This window comes from Phaenicophaeus curvirostris, chromosome 8, assembly GCF_032191515.1.
Source record: "Phaenicophaeus curvirostris isolate KB17595 chromosome 8, BPBGC_Pcur_1.0, whole genome shotgun sequence".
Lineage (NCBI taxonomy): Eukaryota > Metazoa > Chordata > Aves > Cuculiformes > Cuculidae > Phaenicophaeus > Phaenicophaeus curvirostris.
Genome location: NC_091399.1, coordinates 3,473,893 through 3,492,924, shown reverse-complemented (window position 1 = coordinate 3,492,924; position 19,032 = coordinate 3,473,893). Strand labels below are relative to the sequence as shown.

Below are 19,032 nucleotides of genomic sequence, written 5' to 3'. Positions count from 1 at the left end.
TACACTGGTTTTACTCATGCTTTTCCAGTGGCAGTATTTGAGCAAGTATTGTGTTCATAATTTTTAATCATTCTATGTTCTTTTGGGCTTTCATCCTAAATGAGAATCTCTAATTACAAGCATCTTGTGGGGGTTTTATTCTTTCTTCTAGTAACGAAGCCAGTAGTCCAACAGCCCTTTATACTTGTGTTTTCTCTAGGCTGAAGAGGCTGGTGAACACTATAAAGCCAGCATGGCAGAGGTTGAAGAAAAAAGAAATTATTTGGAAAGCTTTAAAAGTGAAGTCTTAACACAGCTTCGGGAGCTTATTTACCACTGTGATTTTACTCTTAAAGCTGTAAGCATGCTTTTTAAACTGTATTTTGCCCAAGTGTATATATATTGTTAAAACTAAGAGACAGCCCCATCTATAGTGTTACCTGCTTTAAAACTGAGTTTTTCAAAGGGCAGAGTTCAAGACAATAGAAAAAAGGAGGAAAACTTTTAATGTTTGTAGTGTTCCCTTTGTGTTAGTAGTTTTTTTTAAAAAAAAATGGGGAAATGTGTGTGTCTTGAATGATTTTGGTGTTTTTATTAGCTGTTGCCTTGCGGGAACCCTGAATACACATTCCTTTTAAAGTCTCTAAGAGTTTTGATGGCGGTAGTGTCACTCTTGCTGAAGAGTACAGCTCTCATTCCCATCAGTTTCATTAGTGCATTAGCAAGATGTTTGGCTCAGGTGCAGAGCGGACATTAATACACTGGATCATAGAGCCTGCTAATCTCTAACAATCTCACTTACTACAGGATCCATTGCAACTACTTTAATTTATTAATTTAATGCATATAAATAAGCAAAGGGTTGTCAAAACAGTATATCTACACACACAGATTTTTTTTTAAAAAAAGCTTAAAAACCAAATTATATATGCCAATAGATGTGGATGTGTACTTTTTAAGATGAGACAAAGCCAATATAATACTGGGGCAGGGCGTGGGGATGGAAGATAAATGCTCTCCCCTCTCCCAGGCAACCAAAACCTCACCCATGAGACTAGCAGAAAGCTTAGACAAACTTGTTATTTCAAGTATATCTAAATTGGAAACTACTTTGCAAGCCTGAAGCTGAAGAAGCAGCAATGCAGTGTCACATTCCCTCATCTCTGCCTTGTGCTATATTAGTTTAGAAGTTTTACATAATTTAACAAAAAACGTAGTCATTTAATCTGTTCTGCTGGGACAAGGAGTTTTATCTATTTCTTGTCTCAAAGTGAAATGGAATTCATCTGGGTTTGGACCTCCAAGTACTTCATTACTGTAGTAGTGGCTAAAACCCCCCCAGAGCATGAAAAATGCCTTTTTGTTAGCGAAAAACCTTTGTCTTGATCAACCCATAGCACAAAGCCATTGGAATTACTTTTGCCACCTGCAGGATTCAATAGCCCAGAGAGAAGAGGAATACTAGCATCTATACTGCAGATGAAATATTTGTAGTTGACTTTTGGGAACCTTGCACAAAGTCCATCCCTACAAATGTTACTATTTTCTAGATTTTTTTTTCTAGTCTTATAGTTTAAATAGTTATCTGCTGGGATATTAATTTGGGTTGAGCAAAGTGCAAGTGAAATATCTAGTAAATGATCTACAAATATTTAATTTTTTTTTTCTCCCAACAGGCAACAGTTAACCTGTTCCAGCTGCAGCACACTCAGGTTGTATCTCTCCCAGTTAATTGCCAGTCCCTCTGTGAAAGTGCCAAACTCTATGACCCTGGTCAGCAGTATTCAGAGTTCGTGAAAAGTTTGCCAAGGGAAGATGTTCACATTGAATCGGGTTCTTTTGAAATCCAGAGTTCCCAGGTTGATGGGTGAGTCCCCAAACTACAGAGGTGGCATTTGCTTGGTTTAGAATGAAGTGCTAGGCGCACATGTCAAACAGTAAACCAATGTTTTTGCTTGAGAAACTGTCAGCCTCTGGCCTGGACAGGCGCACACTCTCCTGGGTGGAAAACTGGTTGGCTGGCCGGGCCCAGAGAGTGGTGGGAAATGGTGTGAAATCCAGCTGGAGGCCAGTGACAAGTGGGGTTCCCCAGGGCTCAGTGCTGGGTCCAGCCCTGTTCAATGTCTTCATCAATGACCTGGATGAAGGCATCGAGTGCACCCTGAGCAAGTTTGCGGACGACACTAAGCTGGGTGGAAGTGTTGATCTGCTGGAGGGTAGGGAGGCTCTGCAAAGGGATCTGAACAGGCTGAACCGCTGGGCAGAGTCCAATGGCATGAGGTTTAACAAGGCCAAGTGCTGGGTCCTGCACTTGGGGCACAACAACCCTATGCAGGGCTACAGACTAGGAGAAGTCTGTCTAGAAAGCTGCCTGGAGGAGAGGGACCTGGGCGTGTTGGTTGACAGCCAACTGAATATGAGCCAGCAGTGTGCCCAGGTGGCCAAGAAGGCCAATGGCATCTTGGCTTGTATCAGAAACGGCGTGACCAGCAGGTCCAGGGAGGTTATCCTCCCTCTGTACTCGGCACTGGTGAGACCGCTCCTCGAATCCTGTGTTCAGTTCTGGGCCCCTCACCATAAGAAGGATGTTGAGGCTCTGGAGAGAGTCCAGAGAAGAGCAACAAAGCTGGTGAAAGGGCTGGGGAACAGGCCTTATGAGGAGCGGCTGAGAGAGCTGGGGTTGTTTAGCCTGGAGAAGAGGAGGCTGAGGAGTGACCTCATTGCTCTCTACAACTACCTGAAAGGAGGTTGTAGAGAGGAGGGTGCTGGCCTCTTCTCCCAAGTGACAGGGGACAGGACAAGAGGGAATGGCCTCAAGCTCCGCCAGGGGAGGTTTAGGCTAGACGTTAGGAAAAAATTCTTTACAGAAAGGGTCATTGGGCATTGGAACAGGCTGCCCAGGGAGGTGGTTGAGTCACCTTCCCTGGAGGTGTTTAAGGCACGGGTGGATGAGGTGCTGAGGGATATGGTTTAGTGTTTGATGGGAACGGTTGGACTCGATGATCCGGTGGGTCTCTTCCAACCTGGTTATTCTGTGATTCTGTGATTCTGTGAAACCTGGTGTGTAACCATGCTTTACCATTCTCTATTTCTTTGACTCATCTTTTGGTAGATTATATGTAAACATTGACATTGAAACTTGACTTTAAATTCCAAAGCAGAATGTCATTTTGTGTAATAAGACTTGCTAAAATATTGACAATTGTACAAGAATTGACTTGTCACTATTTTAATGTAAGTGATGGTTAGTATGAAAAATCTAAGTTTTGAACTCCATAGTGGGGTGTGGCAGTAGTACTTGATAATCAGTTTACAAAGTCTGAGGAGGTAGTTTTACTCTTCTGCAGGCCTTGCTGCTACAGTATCTTCTTTCATATCACTTACCTTTGGCAACTTTTTGGCAGGAAGTGTTCCTTGATTTCTGTCTCATGCTGTGTGTCTAAAAAGTGTAAAGTCACATGTCCCTATGGTATAACTTCATTTTTTTTTCCAACCTGTGTGAAAGAGTAGTTCTTATTCTTCATCTATTAAAGATACAGCTGTGTGGAAGTAAAGATGTCAAGAAAAAGAGACAACTCCTTCTGTCAGTGTGCCAAATGCTTTTCCACCTTTAACTCGTAAAATAGTCATCTTGGCACTAAAGCACCAGAATATCCATTCCAATCTGTGTGTTTCACAGTTCTACAGGAAAGTGATGTCATTCTCTTTCAAAAGGAAACTATATAAAAAAAAAAATCCTAAAGCTTGAGTCAGACTTCTACCAACAAAAGCCAGGAAATTCAAAGTTAAAGCAGAGATTCTTAGTTCTTGTCTGTAAATTTCCTGCCTTTTAAGACTGATTCGGGCTGTACTCATAAACTTTGACTTAGGGGGATTTAACTATGCAGCTCCCTGAGAAACTGATGAGCATGAAATTTCAAACTCTTTGTATGCTTTCCCAGCTATTTACTGCTTAAGATTTATGGGAGTGGGGTTTTTTTCTCCCCCCTCTCCCCACCTTTTGTTTTCTTTAACATGGCCTTGTGATTTTTCCTGTACTTGAAGAGATCATATTTATTGTTTATGTTTGCATTTATTTAAGGGACAGTAGCTTCAACAAATGTGAATATTAATGTTTTTAAGTCTTTATTTCCTTCAGCTGGATAGAAGTGATTAAGGAACAGCTCCTTGACTGCTAAATTTGGCTGGCAGGCCACTTTGTCCACAGGGTGCTACAGTAATTTTCCAGTAATTACTGTTAACAGTTTTCTGTCTTTATCTTGAGAGCAGATTTACACAGTGGACTGATCTATAAGCTTTCTGGCAGCTTCAACATGTTTTCTGTGCTTTTAAAACAGCATTTTAACATCTGTATATTTATAGGTGAATGATCCTTATGGTTGGGCAGACAATCTTTTGGAAGAAAAGCATAAAAGTAGGATGTAGTCACCTCTGAATTATTCTGATCTTTAGAGGAACAGATATGCAGTCTTTCCAAAGTCTGGAAAATGTTGTAATACCTTGCAGAGGTTTGAAAAACTTACAGAGGGGGAGAAAAGACTGGGAAACTGCATTATTAAAAGTAAATTGCCACACACCCCCTTTTTAAAAATTTTGGGCTTTAATATTTGTGTCAAATATGAACCTGAACAGCAATTAAGTGAAGCGTTTTTAGTACTCAGGTATAAAAAAAGACATTGCTGTTTATTAATTCCATCATATTCAAATTACTTTCTGCTTTCTCTGAAGGGTTTTTAATAAACAGTCAACCAACAGTGTCCATACGTCACATGGTAACTTATCTCAGTGTTCAGGAGATTTTCCTGCTCAGACAATAGATGATGTGGGAAGCCCAATTTATCATCGTTCACAAAAGATTGGAGAGAAGAGATCTTCCAGCAGCACAGATATTCAAGGTACTTCTGCTATATTTCATCTGGAGTTCAGTCTCTATATAAAAAATACCAGAGAAAATGAGGTACTTGTTTTCTCACAGTCAGAAATGTAGCACTGAAGGTTTTTTAAAAAAGATGCATTTTAAGGTTCAAAGCATATAGAAACAGTTTTGTGCTTGAGTTGAAGACAAATGGAAAACTGTCTATATGCATACCTGGATTCTCTGACAACAAAGGTGAGATGCAATTCAAACAGCAAGTACTGTCAAGCTCAATGTACTAAACCATTTCAATTAACTATAGCAATTTAAAATCCTGGGTTTTTTTAAGTACTATGTTGATTTCCAATCTTCTGCAAAAGCACAAGTGTCAAGTTTCTGAAACTAACTTTCTTACATCATGCCACTTTTACAGGAGTACGTGCTATGTTTTTTTTCACTATACTGCATATTTGTGAAACTTGAACTATTATATTTTTGAATATAATCATAGTCTTTAAATAAAAAGAAAATAATATAGTTTTGCTATTGACGTTTGCAATTTGTGGGTTTTCTTTTCAAAAGCGATTCGAGGGCCACCACCGTTCAGATCATGGTCGGTTGGCAACCAGAGTGGAGGAATGTGTAGTGATTCTGAAAGTGCAGGAGGAAGCAGCGAGTCACGATCCATGGATTCTCCATCTGCTAGCCCAGGTACAGCTACACTCACTGCTTTAGTAATTAGAAGTCGTTTCTTTACTGTTTCGCATTAATGAAGATATCATTGTTAGTTTAGCAAGTGTTGGACAGAGCCTATAATGAAAATGAGTGGTTGGGTGGAACTGATACTTAAAGCTTCCTGAATTTTTTTCTCATCTACTAGGAGATTTCAAAAGGCGACTTCCCCGAACACCTTCCACGGGTACTATGTCATCTGCAGATGATCTTGATGAAAGAGAGCCACCATCTCCTTCGGACTGTGGTAACGTTGTTTCCATACCTGAAGTCCCCAGAAGATGCTTTTTGTTGCTGAGTGTGGCTTTTCTTTTTAATGTGCTTAAGGAAAGGGCATTAACAAGACTGTGATTACCAGCAGCATTGTTTTTCAATGTAGTGTGCATCTGCTTGAGGTTGAGACCTGAAGAATAATGTTCAGGTCACTTTAATGAAGTGGTGCAGGATTGTCTTTATACATTTAGATCAACTGTATGGGCAGCCTTTGAACATTTCTAGTGTCTTCACTCTCCTGAGGTACATGTAAATGATCCACAAACCATTCCTTCTAAACATTCACATATAAAATTAGTTGTATGGCACTGAGGTTTGTAAGGTCACTGCTGAACTTCGACGTGAAAGGCACATAAACTAAGAGTTGGTAATTGGCAAATTGGAAAAAAGTGGATCCTAATGTTTAGGGTACTAACTGAGATGTTATCCGTTTCAACTTAGATAAGCAAGTTCAGTAATGTCTATTCTAGATTTGACCACCCTATTTCTAATTTCCAAATGAATTTTGACTACGTAAAGACAATGTTGCCACAGGTACCGAAACTTGAATAACTGGATTATCAGAAATAGTTCTGTGGGATGTCTTGCAGTACTTAAAAACTAGTTCTGAAGTATTTGTAGCTCTTACACAGTAAAACCTTTAGGGAATTCTTCTGTTAGTCCTGATTTCCTAAATGTATGCTTTGCCTTCTAGGAATGCACTTGTGGTTAACAATAATGTAGATTCATATTTGAAGCATGGCAGCATATTAAAGAATGCAAACTTCCACTCACTCTCCAAGTTAATGAAAGTGGTTGGTTCTTTTCTATATAGGTTCTTCTGTCAGTGTATGTTAAAAAATAATACTTTGCTGCAGGAAAGAATTAAGTATTTCAGAAACACTACAGACCAAACCATAATATCTTTCATCATCTAGTGCAGGATTTTGAAATAAACAGAATGAAATTCTCATGAATAATTGCCAGAGCTGAAGGGCAGTTGGAAATAAATATCCTAATATTTTAACACGCCTTTAATAAGGGAGAAAGCAGATATACTTAAAATTGCAAAACTGATTGTTTGATTCCACTTTTATGTAAGACTATTTGATAGTTAATGTGTCCATTATGTAAACTATAACATTGTGCTGCTTCCTTGTGACTGAAACGTTTTTATTACATTGGTAGTTGCAATTACTTACAGAATTCTGTGTTCTGCAGCACAGTTCTAAAAAAATCAGAATAAATATGCTGTCCAAATAGTAGATATTATAATGACTGTAACAGAGGAATTCTCTCCAGGTTTAAATGATCTGACATCTGAAACTGCAAATTCTCCGGGACCTTTTAGAAATGCTAATATGTCCAAAGCAGCACAAACACACAAACTACGGAAGCTGAGAGCTCCATCTAAATGCAGAGAATGTGACAGCTTAGTGGTATTTCATGGAGCTGAATGTGAGGAGGTAAGTTGAAAAGTAGTATAAATTGCTGCTTGGGATTTATGTAAAATTGGGAGTTTTGGGAACTTGCATTATTTTTCTGTATAAAATGTACAGACTTTGTGGCTTACGGAATCATTGTGAGCTCAAAGCAAGAGCACATCAGACTAATATGTCTTTCCTTTTGTTTGTATATGGGGTGAAAAACAGCAGAAATATTTCTTATAGTGTCAGATTGTATCACACTATGTGCTTTTTTCCTCCCCTGTAGTGTTCACTTGCATGCCATAAAAAATGCTTAGAGACTTTAGCTATTCAATGTGGGCACAAAAAACTTCATGGAAGGCTTCACTTATTTGGAGTGGAATTTGCCCAAGCTGCTAAAAATGTTCCCGATGGGATTCCTTTCATCATCAAAAAGTGTACATCAGAAATTGAAAGCAGAGCACTGAATGTCAAGGTATGCTCAAATTTTTTTATAAAACTTAAGTATGAACAATATATTTTAAAAAGAAAAACTTAAGATGTTAATGCTGTACTGTTGATATCATCCATGGTTTACAATTGCCTTTCGATTTTAAGATAGAGTTGTGCTGGTCTCTTAATTTCAGGGCATCTATCGTGTGAATGGAGCCAAATCAAGAGTTGAGAAGCTGTGTCAAGCTTTTGAAAATGGAAAGGATTTGGTCGAGCTCTCGGAACTCTATGCACATGATATCAGCAGTGTTCTCAAGCTGTATCTCCGCCAGGTATGTACTTGAGAAATGAGATGGAAATCCTAAGTAGTGTAGTATATTCCATCAGTACAAGAGGGAAACAAAATCCTTTTCAGCATTACTAGAGCAAAAGTTTAAATGAGTGCCTTGTATATTTGCAGTAGGGTTCTTGATTTTCACGTGGAGCCTGTGACAGGGCAGGGAAGGCAGTGAGGTTACTGACTGCTGGTATTACAACCTGTATTCCACATGGGCATAATATCTCTTTAAATATTAGTACCGTATGTAGAAAAAGGTTTATCTATGTATAGTGAAGCTTTAATTTCTAAAATGCTTCTGGTTACTGAATTCATCTGTCTTATGTAAAGTGTAAAAGGTTCCCATGTTCTTGGCTCCTCATGCAGACAGATGGCTAACAAAAATTTCATGAAACGCTCATTATTGTGATGACAATGTGTTTATTATGGAGGGATTATGCATGTTTTTCTTCCAAAATGTCACTTTAAAGCTTCACGACTGAGTTTTCTGAAATAGTTTCAGTATGTACCTGAACAAACGGGGCTGGGATGATGTCCAGTGAAATTACTGAATCACTGAAAATTTGCTAAACCTGAGAGGAATTATCCCTAGCTACATGGTCCTGTATTCTTTCTTACACTGGCTGTCAGAGATGAGCATTCTAGTCCTATGATCATCACCATTAAGTTAATTGTGTTTGAAAAATTACAAAGATGTATTCTGTCTACTTATTCAGGTAAAAAGGTAGCATATTATATACACCATACTGGGGTATTTGCTGGGTGTTTGAGCATTGTGCTGTATTTTGAACAGGGTTTATAATTTAAAAAAAAAAAAAGTCTAATAGCATGATTTCTTCTGATCTCGTTACTTCATTTGTGGCTGATCGTTTGAAGTGATTTTTAGGTAAGCCTGCTCATTTTAAATGAAGGAACAGTCCTAGAAACATGCAGTTAAGACACTTTTAGACAGAATACTGAGTTAAACTCTATTTGACACTAATTATTAAAACTAATTATTTTGAGTTTTATCTAGTCTTCCTACTTCTTGCTTTTATCTAAGCTGGGGAAATGCAAGTAGCCAGATCATATTTGAGGATTTTTTTTTCCTTTTTTTCAATTATTAACATTATCTTTTTTGTAGTGAGGGAATACTTATATCACAATTAAAAATTAATGTTACATGACCCAAAATCCAGTTCTAAAAAATGGAATACAGAACCAAACTTGATACACGTTATATACTAAGAAAGACTGGAAAAGTAAATGACTGCTCTATTGCCAGGTGTTTTGTGCATATGCAGCGTAAAACTCCCTGAGAGCAATTGCTTTCTTGAAATCTGTGCCTGTGTTGATAAATACTCCATCTTGAAGCTGTTGCAGGGAAAGGGCTAGCAAAACATTTCCAGAGAAAGGTATAGGAGGAGTGTTCTTGTTACATGGGACTGGATTTCACAAATTGTGGCTTGGACTAACAAACAAGGATTAAATAATATCATCATCTTAGAAAAGATGCTAGACCAGACAAAGCTAAAGAAAAAGAGGAAGGAAAAGTTAAAATTCAGGTTTGCGTATGTTTCTGAAATGTTCTTATTTCTTCAGCTTCCAGAACCCTTGATTTTGTTTCGACTTTACAATGAGTTCATTGGACTTGCAAAAGAAAGCCAGAATGTTAATGAGGAACTGGACACTAAACAAGCTAGCCCCAAATCAAAGAAAAGACAGTCAATCTGTATGGAACTGAATAGGATCATCATTAAAATTAAAGATCTTCTGAAACAACTGCCTGTACCAAACTATAACACTCTTCAGTTCCTTATTGGGCACCTTCACAGGTGAGAAAAGACTTTAAATGCATACTGGTGTTAAAATACAAACTACTACATTCTGTGTACTAGGAAGCTTTTGTACCCTTTTGATGACTATAGAGGCAGAAATTACATATACCTTAGAAGACATTATTCTGTTGCTGAGGTTTTTTTTCCAGTGTAATGAATTCTCAGGTTAGAGAAGAATATGAAATGGAAATAAAGGAGAGGGAAAGAGCTGAGTTCAATTATTCTTGAGTCTCTGCTAGCAGTTAGATCAGCAAGTAGCAATTAGTGACAAACGCAGGGACCTTTGTGTGATTTAAATCAGGATATGACCCACATAGGACAGTGATTTGGTGGCTATTACAGAAAATTGAAACTTGTATCATGTCTGTTAATAACCATTCTCCAGCTACATTTCACTTTCTTGTCCTTGGAATGCTGGATTTTATGATATTGTGTGGTGAGCACGTACCAAGCTGGTGGTGATCAATAAAAATGGGTAATATTGGGCAACAGCTATATTATTATTTGGAATGAAAGAGACGTTCTTTTTCCCAACTGCAGAAATGCCAAAAGCCACAAATAACATTAACCAAGTAAGATGTAAAAACAACCTGTGTGGAAAGCATTTAGACCAAGCTGCTGTTAAATACAGTCTGCACTTAAGATTCTGCCTGTGTAGCAAGGGCAGACCTTCAGGTTTTTTATTGTTGTTTAGACTCTTGTAATAAAATAATATTTTAATATTGAAAATATTTCTGAAGGAGCAAAACACCCTAACTTTCGGCGGGTTGGGTGTCTTTTTTTTTCTCCCTCTTTATGCAGAGTTACAGAACGGTCTGATGAAAATAAAATGTCTGCCAGCAACCTTGGCATAATATTTGGCCCAACTCTCATCAGGCCACGTCAAACAGATGCTACAGTTTCTTTGTCGTCACTTGTGGATTACCCTTACCAGGCCCGGGTAGTGGAGCTGCTCATAACATACTATGAAAAGATATTTGATGTTTCACTGAAACCACTTCTGAGCACATCTCAGTCTGAAGAATCTGCCATAACAGTAAGAGTTGCTTTATCAGCAGAAGAGAGGGAGTCACAGCAGCACAGGAAGTCGTTTGTTGCTGTCAAGGAAGTGAGTGACTTTACTTGTGCTGCTGCAATATTCTTTGTGCCATTGTAACTTCTGTGTCAAATCCTGCAGTGTTTCAGAGCACACTTCCTTTAAATATTTGTGGGATTTCTTGTTAAGGAATACCTTTCTGCTGGAGTTCTTATTTACTTTTGCTCTGACTTTTGTTAACAGGGTGCTCTGATATCTCCAAGTGAAAGCAGAGCTTCAGAAACAGCTGCATCATTTTTTGAATCAAACAATAGCAAGAATACAAAAGAACAAGTAGATTCATCTGTAACTGGTTAGTGCACTTCTATTAAGTCTTGGCATGGGTGAATAAGCAGTCATGGAGGCATTGGATTATAGTGCATGCAGCTCTTCAGTTTAAACAGAAGCAAGTGATAAAACCTGCTTATCACTGCTTGATACACTGTTTATCTTTGTAAGAAGAACAGAGAATTAAATCTTTCTAGAGCCTTTCAAAAAAACTGTTTATGGAATCAGAGTTTAAATTATTTGGCAAGAGAATACAAGTGTGTTGGTTTTTCGTGTTTTAAAAAAAAAAAAAGATATAGTTATGGCTCTGACTGTGGATTTCTGAAATTCACTGTGATGCTGCAAACTAATATCCTGCAACTAACGCATTTTGACCTTCGATTTCCCTGAAATGTTTATCATTGCCATTCACTGGAACTAAACCAGAAGGCTCTGGGAAGAGTAATTCTCTGTCAGGTTCATTAGCTACCAGCATTTTGGATATTAATATTTCTGCTCCAAGAAAACCACATTTGCTAACTTAACTAAATATCTTCTATGCATTGGGTGTTTTTTTCTCTTTATCTGCCTGTGCTGCTATGGTGGTTTGGTTTTATTTAGGCATGATTTCATCTACATCATTTAGGAGTAACTAACCATACATGATCCCTTTTAATTATACTGATTTTGAACTGGTGTTACGAGTTTATTCATGTCCTGTACATTAACAGTACAACATTCTGAAACTTATTAAATCTGAAAATGTTCAGGGGGGGGAAAGCACCACCCAAAAAAAAAAAAGTGCACTGTCTCTTTGTCTGTTTGTTCCTTGGTTCTGTCTGTACGGTATGTGCTTTAATGCTATTGAAATAATAACATCTAGTTAAAGTAGAATGCTCCTAGTATGTGTACAAGGTATACCTAAAAACTGTTATCCTATCAAGGGATCATTAATGAAGTTCATATTCTGTTGACAAAAGTCTTGCTGACTTCTCTTAATATTTGATCCAAAGATCCAGTCACATCTGTTTGTTTGTAGGTGATGCTGTGAGTCCAGCTTCAGAGAGAGGTGATTTGGTTGTTTCCCCAAGTGAAGACAGCTGTAAAATTAACTTATTTCCTGCAAAACCTAACCGTCAGATTACCAAAGTTCCATTGCGGATTCCTAGGACAAAACCAACTACTCGCCCTGTGAGCTTACCTGTAGAACGAATACTTCCTCCGTGTGTTTTGAATGAAAGAAATTCACGAAATGCAGGAGCAGTAAGTCCAGAGAAGCTTGGCAGGAGTCCTACTATTGAAGAAGTTTCAGAGGTGAAGGCACTCCCTGCTGATGATACGTGCTGCAGACTTCCTTGTTACGACACCCAGATGCTGCGAAAAAGTTGGGACAAGCAATATAAACAGTATGATATCACAGCAAGGACAGCTATGATTGTGACTAATGTGCCCCGGGAGAACCGAGCAGTTGAGAGTGGAACTGCAGGTGCCTTATCTTCATCATGCAACACTGGTAACAATTCAGCTAATGCCATTCTTCCTAATAAGCCATATTCTGTTTCTGTCAGGTCAGGAAGGACAGCAACAGAAGGGAATGGTACTGATGCCAATCCTCTGGCTGCTTTCAGGGCACCAAGAACATTGCAGCCACCCCCAGGGACATTTTATAAGCCCCCTGCTAGTAAATCAAAACAAAATGAAGAGGGTTCTTCTGCCAAAGCTTGTGCACCAACCAGTGCTAGCTCTGTGCTTCACCAAGATAATACTGTGAAACTGGCTAGGAGCTCTGCACTTCCATCAGGTGATCCTGAACAAAACACAAATGAACAGAAAACTAGCTCAGAGGATACTCACCCCACAGATCTGAAGCCTACTTACCAGAGACTGAGACCAAAAAGGATCCAAGAACTGGAACACAGGGAAGCTCATTTTGTATAGGGTGCAAATTCCTCTTGGACTGTATGCAGTTCATTACCAGTGGAGGCTTCCTGTTGCCCCTCTATCCTTTGCCTTCCCTCGAGAATCCCACATTTGTGCCATATTGGAGTTATTTTTATATATGGAGCATTTTAAAAATGGGGGGAGGGGGAATTTTGAAGGAAAGAAGTCAAACTTTTTGTTGTTCAGTAGCTTTTTATAAAGATTTAATGAATTCCCAGTCTATAGACAGCTAATGGGTTCATTGAAGAAGACACTGAGCTTCATTCCATCGTATGGGATAGAATGCTTATTCATAGAGAAACAACTCTTGCATGTAGCAGTGAAAGGAGCCATTTTTCATCATAGACTTTATAAATAAAATGGAAGGTTTAATGTTCACTGTCTAAGCATAAACCAAAGCTTGTGCTTTGCTCTGTAAAGGCATTTGTTCGGTTTTCCAATCTGTGCAATTAAAGCTTTGCTCCTGAACAGACTCATGTACTGTCCAGCATGGCCCATAATTATGTATCATATGTGTATATTTTAGGCAGACATGGTTATCTGTTGCCAGTTTTCTATGTTGTCACTTTAAATATTTTTTTTGTACAGCAAGGATGCACTTACTGAGCTTTACTATACAGAAGCAGCAATCGATCCACATCTGGTTTCTTGTGTAGCTTAGCGAGTGGGGTCAATGTGCACAGCCTGTTTCGATTGGATGCCCTTCTAGAGAGACTGTTGGTTGCAGTGGCGCTGTCTTTCCCAGGCTGGATGAAAAGGCAGAGATTTCCTTGCTATAGATCAGTTTCACCATTTAACCTGGTGTAGCTGAAATGAAGAGCAGTTTCCAAGTTTAAGTGAAAGAACTGAAAATAACCAAAAATCTGCTTTAGTAGGTGCATCTGTTGGTTTTCACTTTGTATTAAATGTTTTTTATTTGTACACTGTTATATTTGCTTTAAAATATATTAACTTGTTAACATTTCAGTGACTCTATGGCTTCTATATCTGGATTTCTTCTAACTTATTAAAATACAGACATTTGGCCTTTGCAATAGTATAGTACTCTGCATCTGTCTTCTGGGGATGGGGGTGACACGCTTTCCTTAATTGGACTACAATTAGCTTGATCCTTTCTCAAATACTTACAGTTATTTTAGTGTGGTACCATCTATTGAAGTAAGAGCCAAGAGGACTCTCGGAGGACAGAAGAAGCAAAGAATTGCTTTTCTGATTTTACATCATAAAATGTACTGGGCTTTTCTACTCGATTCCCTTTGCCCTTCTTTATATCCCAAATAGAATCCCACACTGCATCCAGCGGATATCATCTGATTTTAGGTTCCAGAACAAAACATTAAACTTGCAATGCTGAACTTCTGATTCCTTGTCACGTTTCCATGGAAGAATGGCTTGTCCTCTTGGCAAAACCCATGCTACCTCTGAATGGTTCTGGCCATCCTAGGAGCTGCTGCTTTGGGGACCTGCCTCATGCTGCAGAAAAGCTGAAAAAGCTGAGGATACCAGATGCTGCTGTCTGCCTGGACTGGTATTGTGAGTTGCACAATAAAATAAGAGGGATAAAGGCTTCTTGACATAGATGAAGGTTTGTTCCACTTTGAGAATGAATGGGGGCACCCCACACAACTGGTTAATAAGCAGAAATAGCATTACTGAAGCATTACAGGCATTGTAGCAGAACCTTGTAGCACAGCTGTGAAGGATGGTGTTGCTAGCATTTACCTAACGCTAAATATGCTAATAGCTTAAGAAACTGTAATAAAGAACTGTTTGCCTAGTTGGATGGAGAGTTTCCAGTACTCACCTCCGACCCCAAGCAGGCTGCTGAAATGGAGAGTTAAGGTAGTATATGGCAATCTGTGAGATACAGATGTTTCTTAATCAATTGCTAATACCTGTTACTACTGTTTGTTAGCGTGCTGCTTTCTGTTTACCATCTGCTTCCATGTTCTGCTAGTGTTATGGTTTCTACTGTTTCAAATGTGCCTCAGGTCTTGGTTCAATGTTTTCCATAGCCAGGAATCTACTGGCAGGCCTGGCGGCGAGTGGGAGAGCGCAGTGTTCTTCTGGATGTCTGTGTGTGTGGATGAGTAGGTGTCCCTTAAAGCCACCTTAGTTTGTGAAAAAATCATCACTTACAAATGATGAATTATGCTTCATGACACTTTTGACTCCTTGTACTGCATAAAAGTGAAGGAATGAGTGCACTTCTGAAATGAAAACTTTTGGAGCTTATTGAAGAGCTGTGACCCTGCTCCCCACTGTGGTGACACTGTGGGAAGGGCTGCGATGCAGAACTGGAGGGCTTTTCCAAAACCTTCCTGCCAGACGGGACGGGTAGCTTAAGGCACCTGGGGGGCAGTGACTTAAGGGCACTTCTTAATTTGTCAGTTTTTGTAAATGCTTGGACGTTGGCGCCGAGGCTGCGGTTTGTCTGGGCTGGTGCCCTGAGGCCTCCCTGTCCCTGTGAGGAGGTGCTTAAGGATATGGTTTAGTGGCAAATAGGTATGGTTGGACTCAATACTCTGAGGTCTTTTCCAACCTGGTGATTCTGTGAGTGCAGCCACCCCTGCCCACCCGGCAGCGCAGCGAGGAGTCCCAGTGGATTCGGATTTGCCCAGGACATGAGTTTGAAATTGCTTCTCCCCAGGTGCCCAGGCTCTGGGTCATGAGGTTGCCAGCACCCTGCAGCTTGCCTGCTGGAGAGAAAAACTTTCTGTGCCAGATTTGCTTGGTAATTGTGTTTTCTGAAGTTGTAATGCACTGTCTCATCCCTCTTACAGCTTTGGCAGAGTACGACTTTGTAAGTCCCTGACCTAATTAGTCCTGACAGCTGCTTGTTTATCAGGACCCCTTCTGCTCCCAGAACTGCACTTCTGGGAGCATCTTTTCAAATACAGGGTTTGTTCAGATCTGAAGAAATACCTTCAGAAGTAGCAACCTCCTACTTCATATTTTATTGTGCTTGTGCTGGTCGTATTGGATATTTCAGGTTTTTTTATTCTGGAGACCTTAAACTTGCAGATTGAGCTGTTCTGTATCAAGCAGAGGATTAAAACAATCTCCTTAGAGCTGAGCAGTGTTATTCTGCAGGCGCTAACTCCATACAAGATATGTGTTTCTTTGCAATCAAGCTGCACATTCCTTCAGAAACCTTTCTCTTTTCCATAGCATAGCAGTGCTCACACGTGAGGTAAGCTTCTGTGGTAAGTTTTGCCATTTTTTACTGCTCTTATTTCAGAAGTCCTTGTTCTGCTTGCAAATCCATGGTTTTCTTTAGCTTCTGTAGTGTAGCTGAGGCCTAACAGAGTTCATCTGAAAGCTGACACAAAATGCTCTCCAAAACCAGTTTGCGTGCGTACGCTGACATCGATAACTTAGTTCAGAGCCTGCTTGTACTTTTTAAGTAACTCCTCTACATGTCACTCTGGGTCAGAGTGCACAGACCTGATTCTTTTTGGGTAAGACTAAAGTGGAACGTGTGCTTCAGCAGCGCACCTGGTGTGCTGCAGCTCCTAACCGATGTTCAGACAAGGGGCCAGACTGGAACCCACCTGAAGCAACCCCCAGACGCATTGTGTGCTGTGCCCTCAGCGCTTTCTGTTTCTCTCTATAGATTGGCCCTTACTGGGCCATCCTGCTTGTCCATGTAAGCATAGACTTAATATACTTGGAAAACGGGACAAACCACTTCAACTTTCCACTAGCAGAGTGAGGGGGGAAGGTCTGATGGTTACAAACGATGCTATTTTATATAAACATGTCAACATGGAAATATGTTTCACAGGAGGATGCTTTGGAGGCAACCCCTTCTGAATAAAATATTTTGCCTGCTTGCCCATTTAACTTTGTAAAGAGGAGTTCTGTTTATAATTCAGAGACGCGTGGGATCCTTGAAATGTTTTCACTCCTAGGTAGAAGGAAAATACATCCCAAATCCTCTAAAATGTGAAATGTTTGAGGAAGGTTTTAGGAAATCCCTGCTCCTTAGCTTTTACGCTGCTGGGTGGAAGAAGAAAGTCTGTGAAATAAACTGGGTGATGCCAGAAGTAGAAAAAGTGCCTTCTGGGTTAGCACTTGGTGGGCTTTGTGTTCATTTAACCACAGACTGGGGCAATTAGCCAACTGCTGGGTTTGTGCATGGACAGGATCTGTTTAAGATGCCCCATTTCCCTATGTCTGACATGTGGAAGAGTCCAATTCTGCTTGCCTTTGATTCTTAGAAATACACCTTTCGAATGGGAAGTTTAACTGGACCTTTTCTTATTCTCTTTGGTTTCTTACCAGCACTCTCATTGAACTATTGTATCAGCAACTTTGTGAATAATACAGCTCCTGCCAGTTTCTCTGTGCTCTGTTCTCTGCAACTTGTTCTTTGCCACCTCTTCAAGTAGTGCAACTCGTTTCCTCTCTTTCTATCTCCTTTCTTTAACTTTTCTACTAGCAGCCATATCCAAGAAATATTATCTGACCACAGCTTGCCACAGCTTCCCACTCTTCTCCTTCAGGTCGTGCCTTACCTATTTCATGGAGGAAAGCCTCTGAAACACATGAAGCAAAATTTTAAAACCTCTTCTGTTCGGGTTTTCCCCAGGAGTTTAAGATAGCTGTGTGCAAAATCTGTCTTAATTCAGAAAACCCCAGACTGTGTGCGTGTCGTTTTCTCTATGCACACACGTAGATGTATCTGTTTATCTGTGTAAGATACACCTATACACGCACGCTCCTACAGCTTACTTGGGCGAAATTGTGTTTGAATTAAGTGTCAGCATCAATTTTTTAGTAAGGCTGTATCAAGGAACATTCTCTTCTACACGCTTAAGAAAGAACATCTCACCAGTTAAGAAACTGCCTGGATGCTGGAAAGAAGTATTCCTGAAAGTTAGAAGTGTTCACCCATGAGTACACCCAGTATACAGGGACATGCATAATTCAAAGCTATTTTTTCAGGTAAGGTAAAAATTCAGGTAGTTTTAGAGAAATCTTTGTGTTGCTGGACACTTTACTAGGGATGTATTTGTTTTGTCGGACAAACAGCATTTAGCCATATGGGATTTTGTAGTCAAAAGTTAGGAATGAGACTGGAAATACGAAAGCTGATAAGACGGTGGTATTTGAAATTTCCATCAGAACTTACATACTGCACTGTATGTAGGCATTCATGAACATGCAGCACAGGGAACCTGCATGTTATCACGTATCTCTTGTAGGCATAGTGCAAGAACTATCACCAAACTTTCCGCTTGCTGCAATTCATTATGTTTTGATACATAAATGGGATGTCTCCTTTTTTGCTGCTGCTGGCACCAGACTACAGATCATTTGGAAATCCCTAAATGATAGTGGCAACTGTGGGTAGAGCTACCAGAGAAATTGTGCACTGAACTCCATGAGCTGAACTGTGCTTTCCCCTCCCATGTGAACTGATAGGTTTCACATAAGCTTCCTATGTTTACTGTCAAAGATCTCACTCTTTACAAAGCAAAAATGGGTCACAGGCACAGCTGATGTAGCTGAACACAGAACACAAATAACCCTACCATCATCCAATTGTGATGTAAAAAAATCTAATTAGGAGAGATTAGTTTAATCTGTTAGAGCTGTCTCTGTGTTCATGCGGGGAGCAAAAAAAGGATCTATTTTCTTAAAATAACTTGACTTAGAATCTCAGGGTTAAAATGTTTGTTGGCTGAATTTAAGTATTAAATACTGATTACCTCAGACATAGACATAGTGCTTACACGTAGTCTACAGCCGAGTGGCGGCAGCAGCACTAGTTTCTCTGCTTTGCACGGTCACTAATTACAGTGGACTTACCTCTGTGGCTTTATAGAAAATCCTTTGTTTCTCTGTCAAGATGGTAGCAAGGTGAGGCTGAATGTATCTACAACAGAAATGAGTTCAAAGTCACTTGTAAA

General features: G+C 39.7%; 2 protein-coding genes across 8 annotated transcripts in view; both read left to right on the top strand.

Annotated features, from left to right (window-relative positions):
• Positions 1-14,233, top strand: part of ARHGAP29 (Rho GTPase activating protein 29) — a 54,694-nt gene extending 40,461 nt beyond the window's left edge. Inside the window, exons 12-23 of one of the 3 annotated variants that reach the window (XM_069862126.1) lie at positions 200-337; positions 1,656-1,846; positions 4,708-4,874; positions 5,417-5,545; positions 5,715-5,810; positions 7,121-7,284; positions 7,532-7,720; positions 7,872-8,009; positions 9,596-9,828; positions 10,633-10,939; positions 11,111-11,219; positions 12,213-14,233. In XM_069862126.1, the coding sequence (XP_069718227.1) occupies positions 200-337; positions 1,656-1,846; positions 4,708-4,874; positions 5,417-5,545; positions 5,715-5,810; positions 7,121-7,284; positions 7,532-7,720; positions 7,872-8,009; positions 9,596-9,828; positions 10,633-10,939; positions 11,111-11,219; positions 12,213-13,111 (2,760 nt within the window). In that variant the 3' untranslated portion in view covers positions 13,112-14,233. Of the gene's footprint in view, positions 1-199; positions 338-1,655; positions 1,847-4,707; positions 4,875-5,416; positions 5,546-5,714; positions 5,814-7,120; positions 7,285-7,531; positions 7,721-7,871; positions 8,010-9,595; positions 9,829-10,632; positions 10,940-11,110; positions 11,220-12,212 lie in introns of all 3 variants that reach the window. The other 2 variants (XM_069862125.1, XM_069862127.1) reach the window with 2 other exon arrangements.
• A 1,873-nt stretch (positions 14,234-16,106) lies between these two features.
• The window catches only part of ABCA4 (ATP binding cassette subfamily A member 4), an 87,319-nt gene continuing 84,393 nt past the window's right edge, over positions 16,107-19,032 (top strand). For 2 of the 5 annotated variants that reach the window (XM_069862119.1, XM_069862116.1), the window contains exon 1: positions 16,113-16,307. The gene's annotated coding sequence lies outside the window, so the exon portion shown is untranslated. Of the gene's footprint in view, positions 16,321-19,032 lie in introns of all 5 variants that reach the window. The other 3 variants (XR_011337826.1, XM_069862117.1, XM_069862118.1) reach the window with 3 other exon arrangements.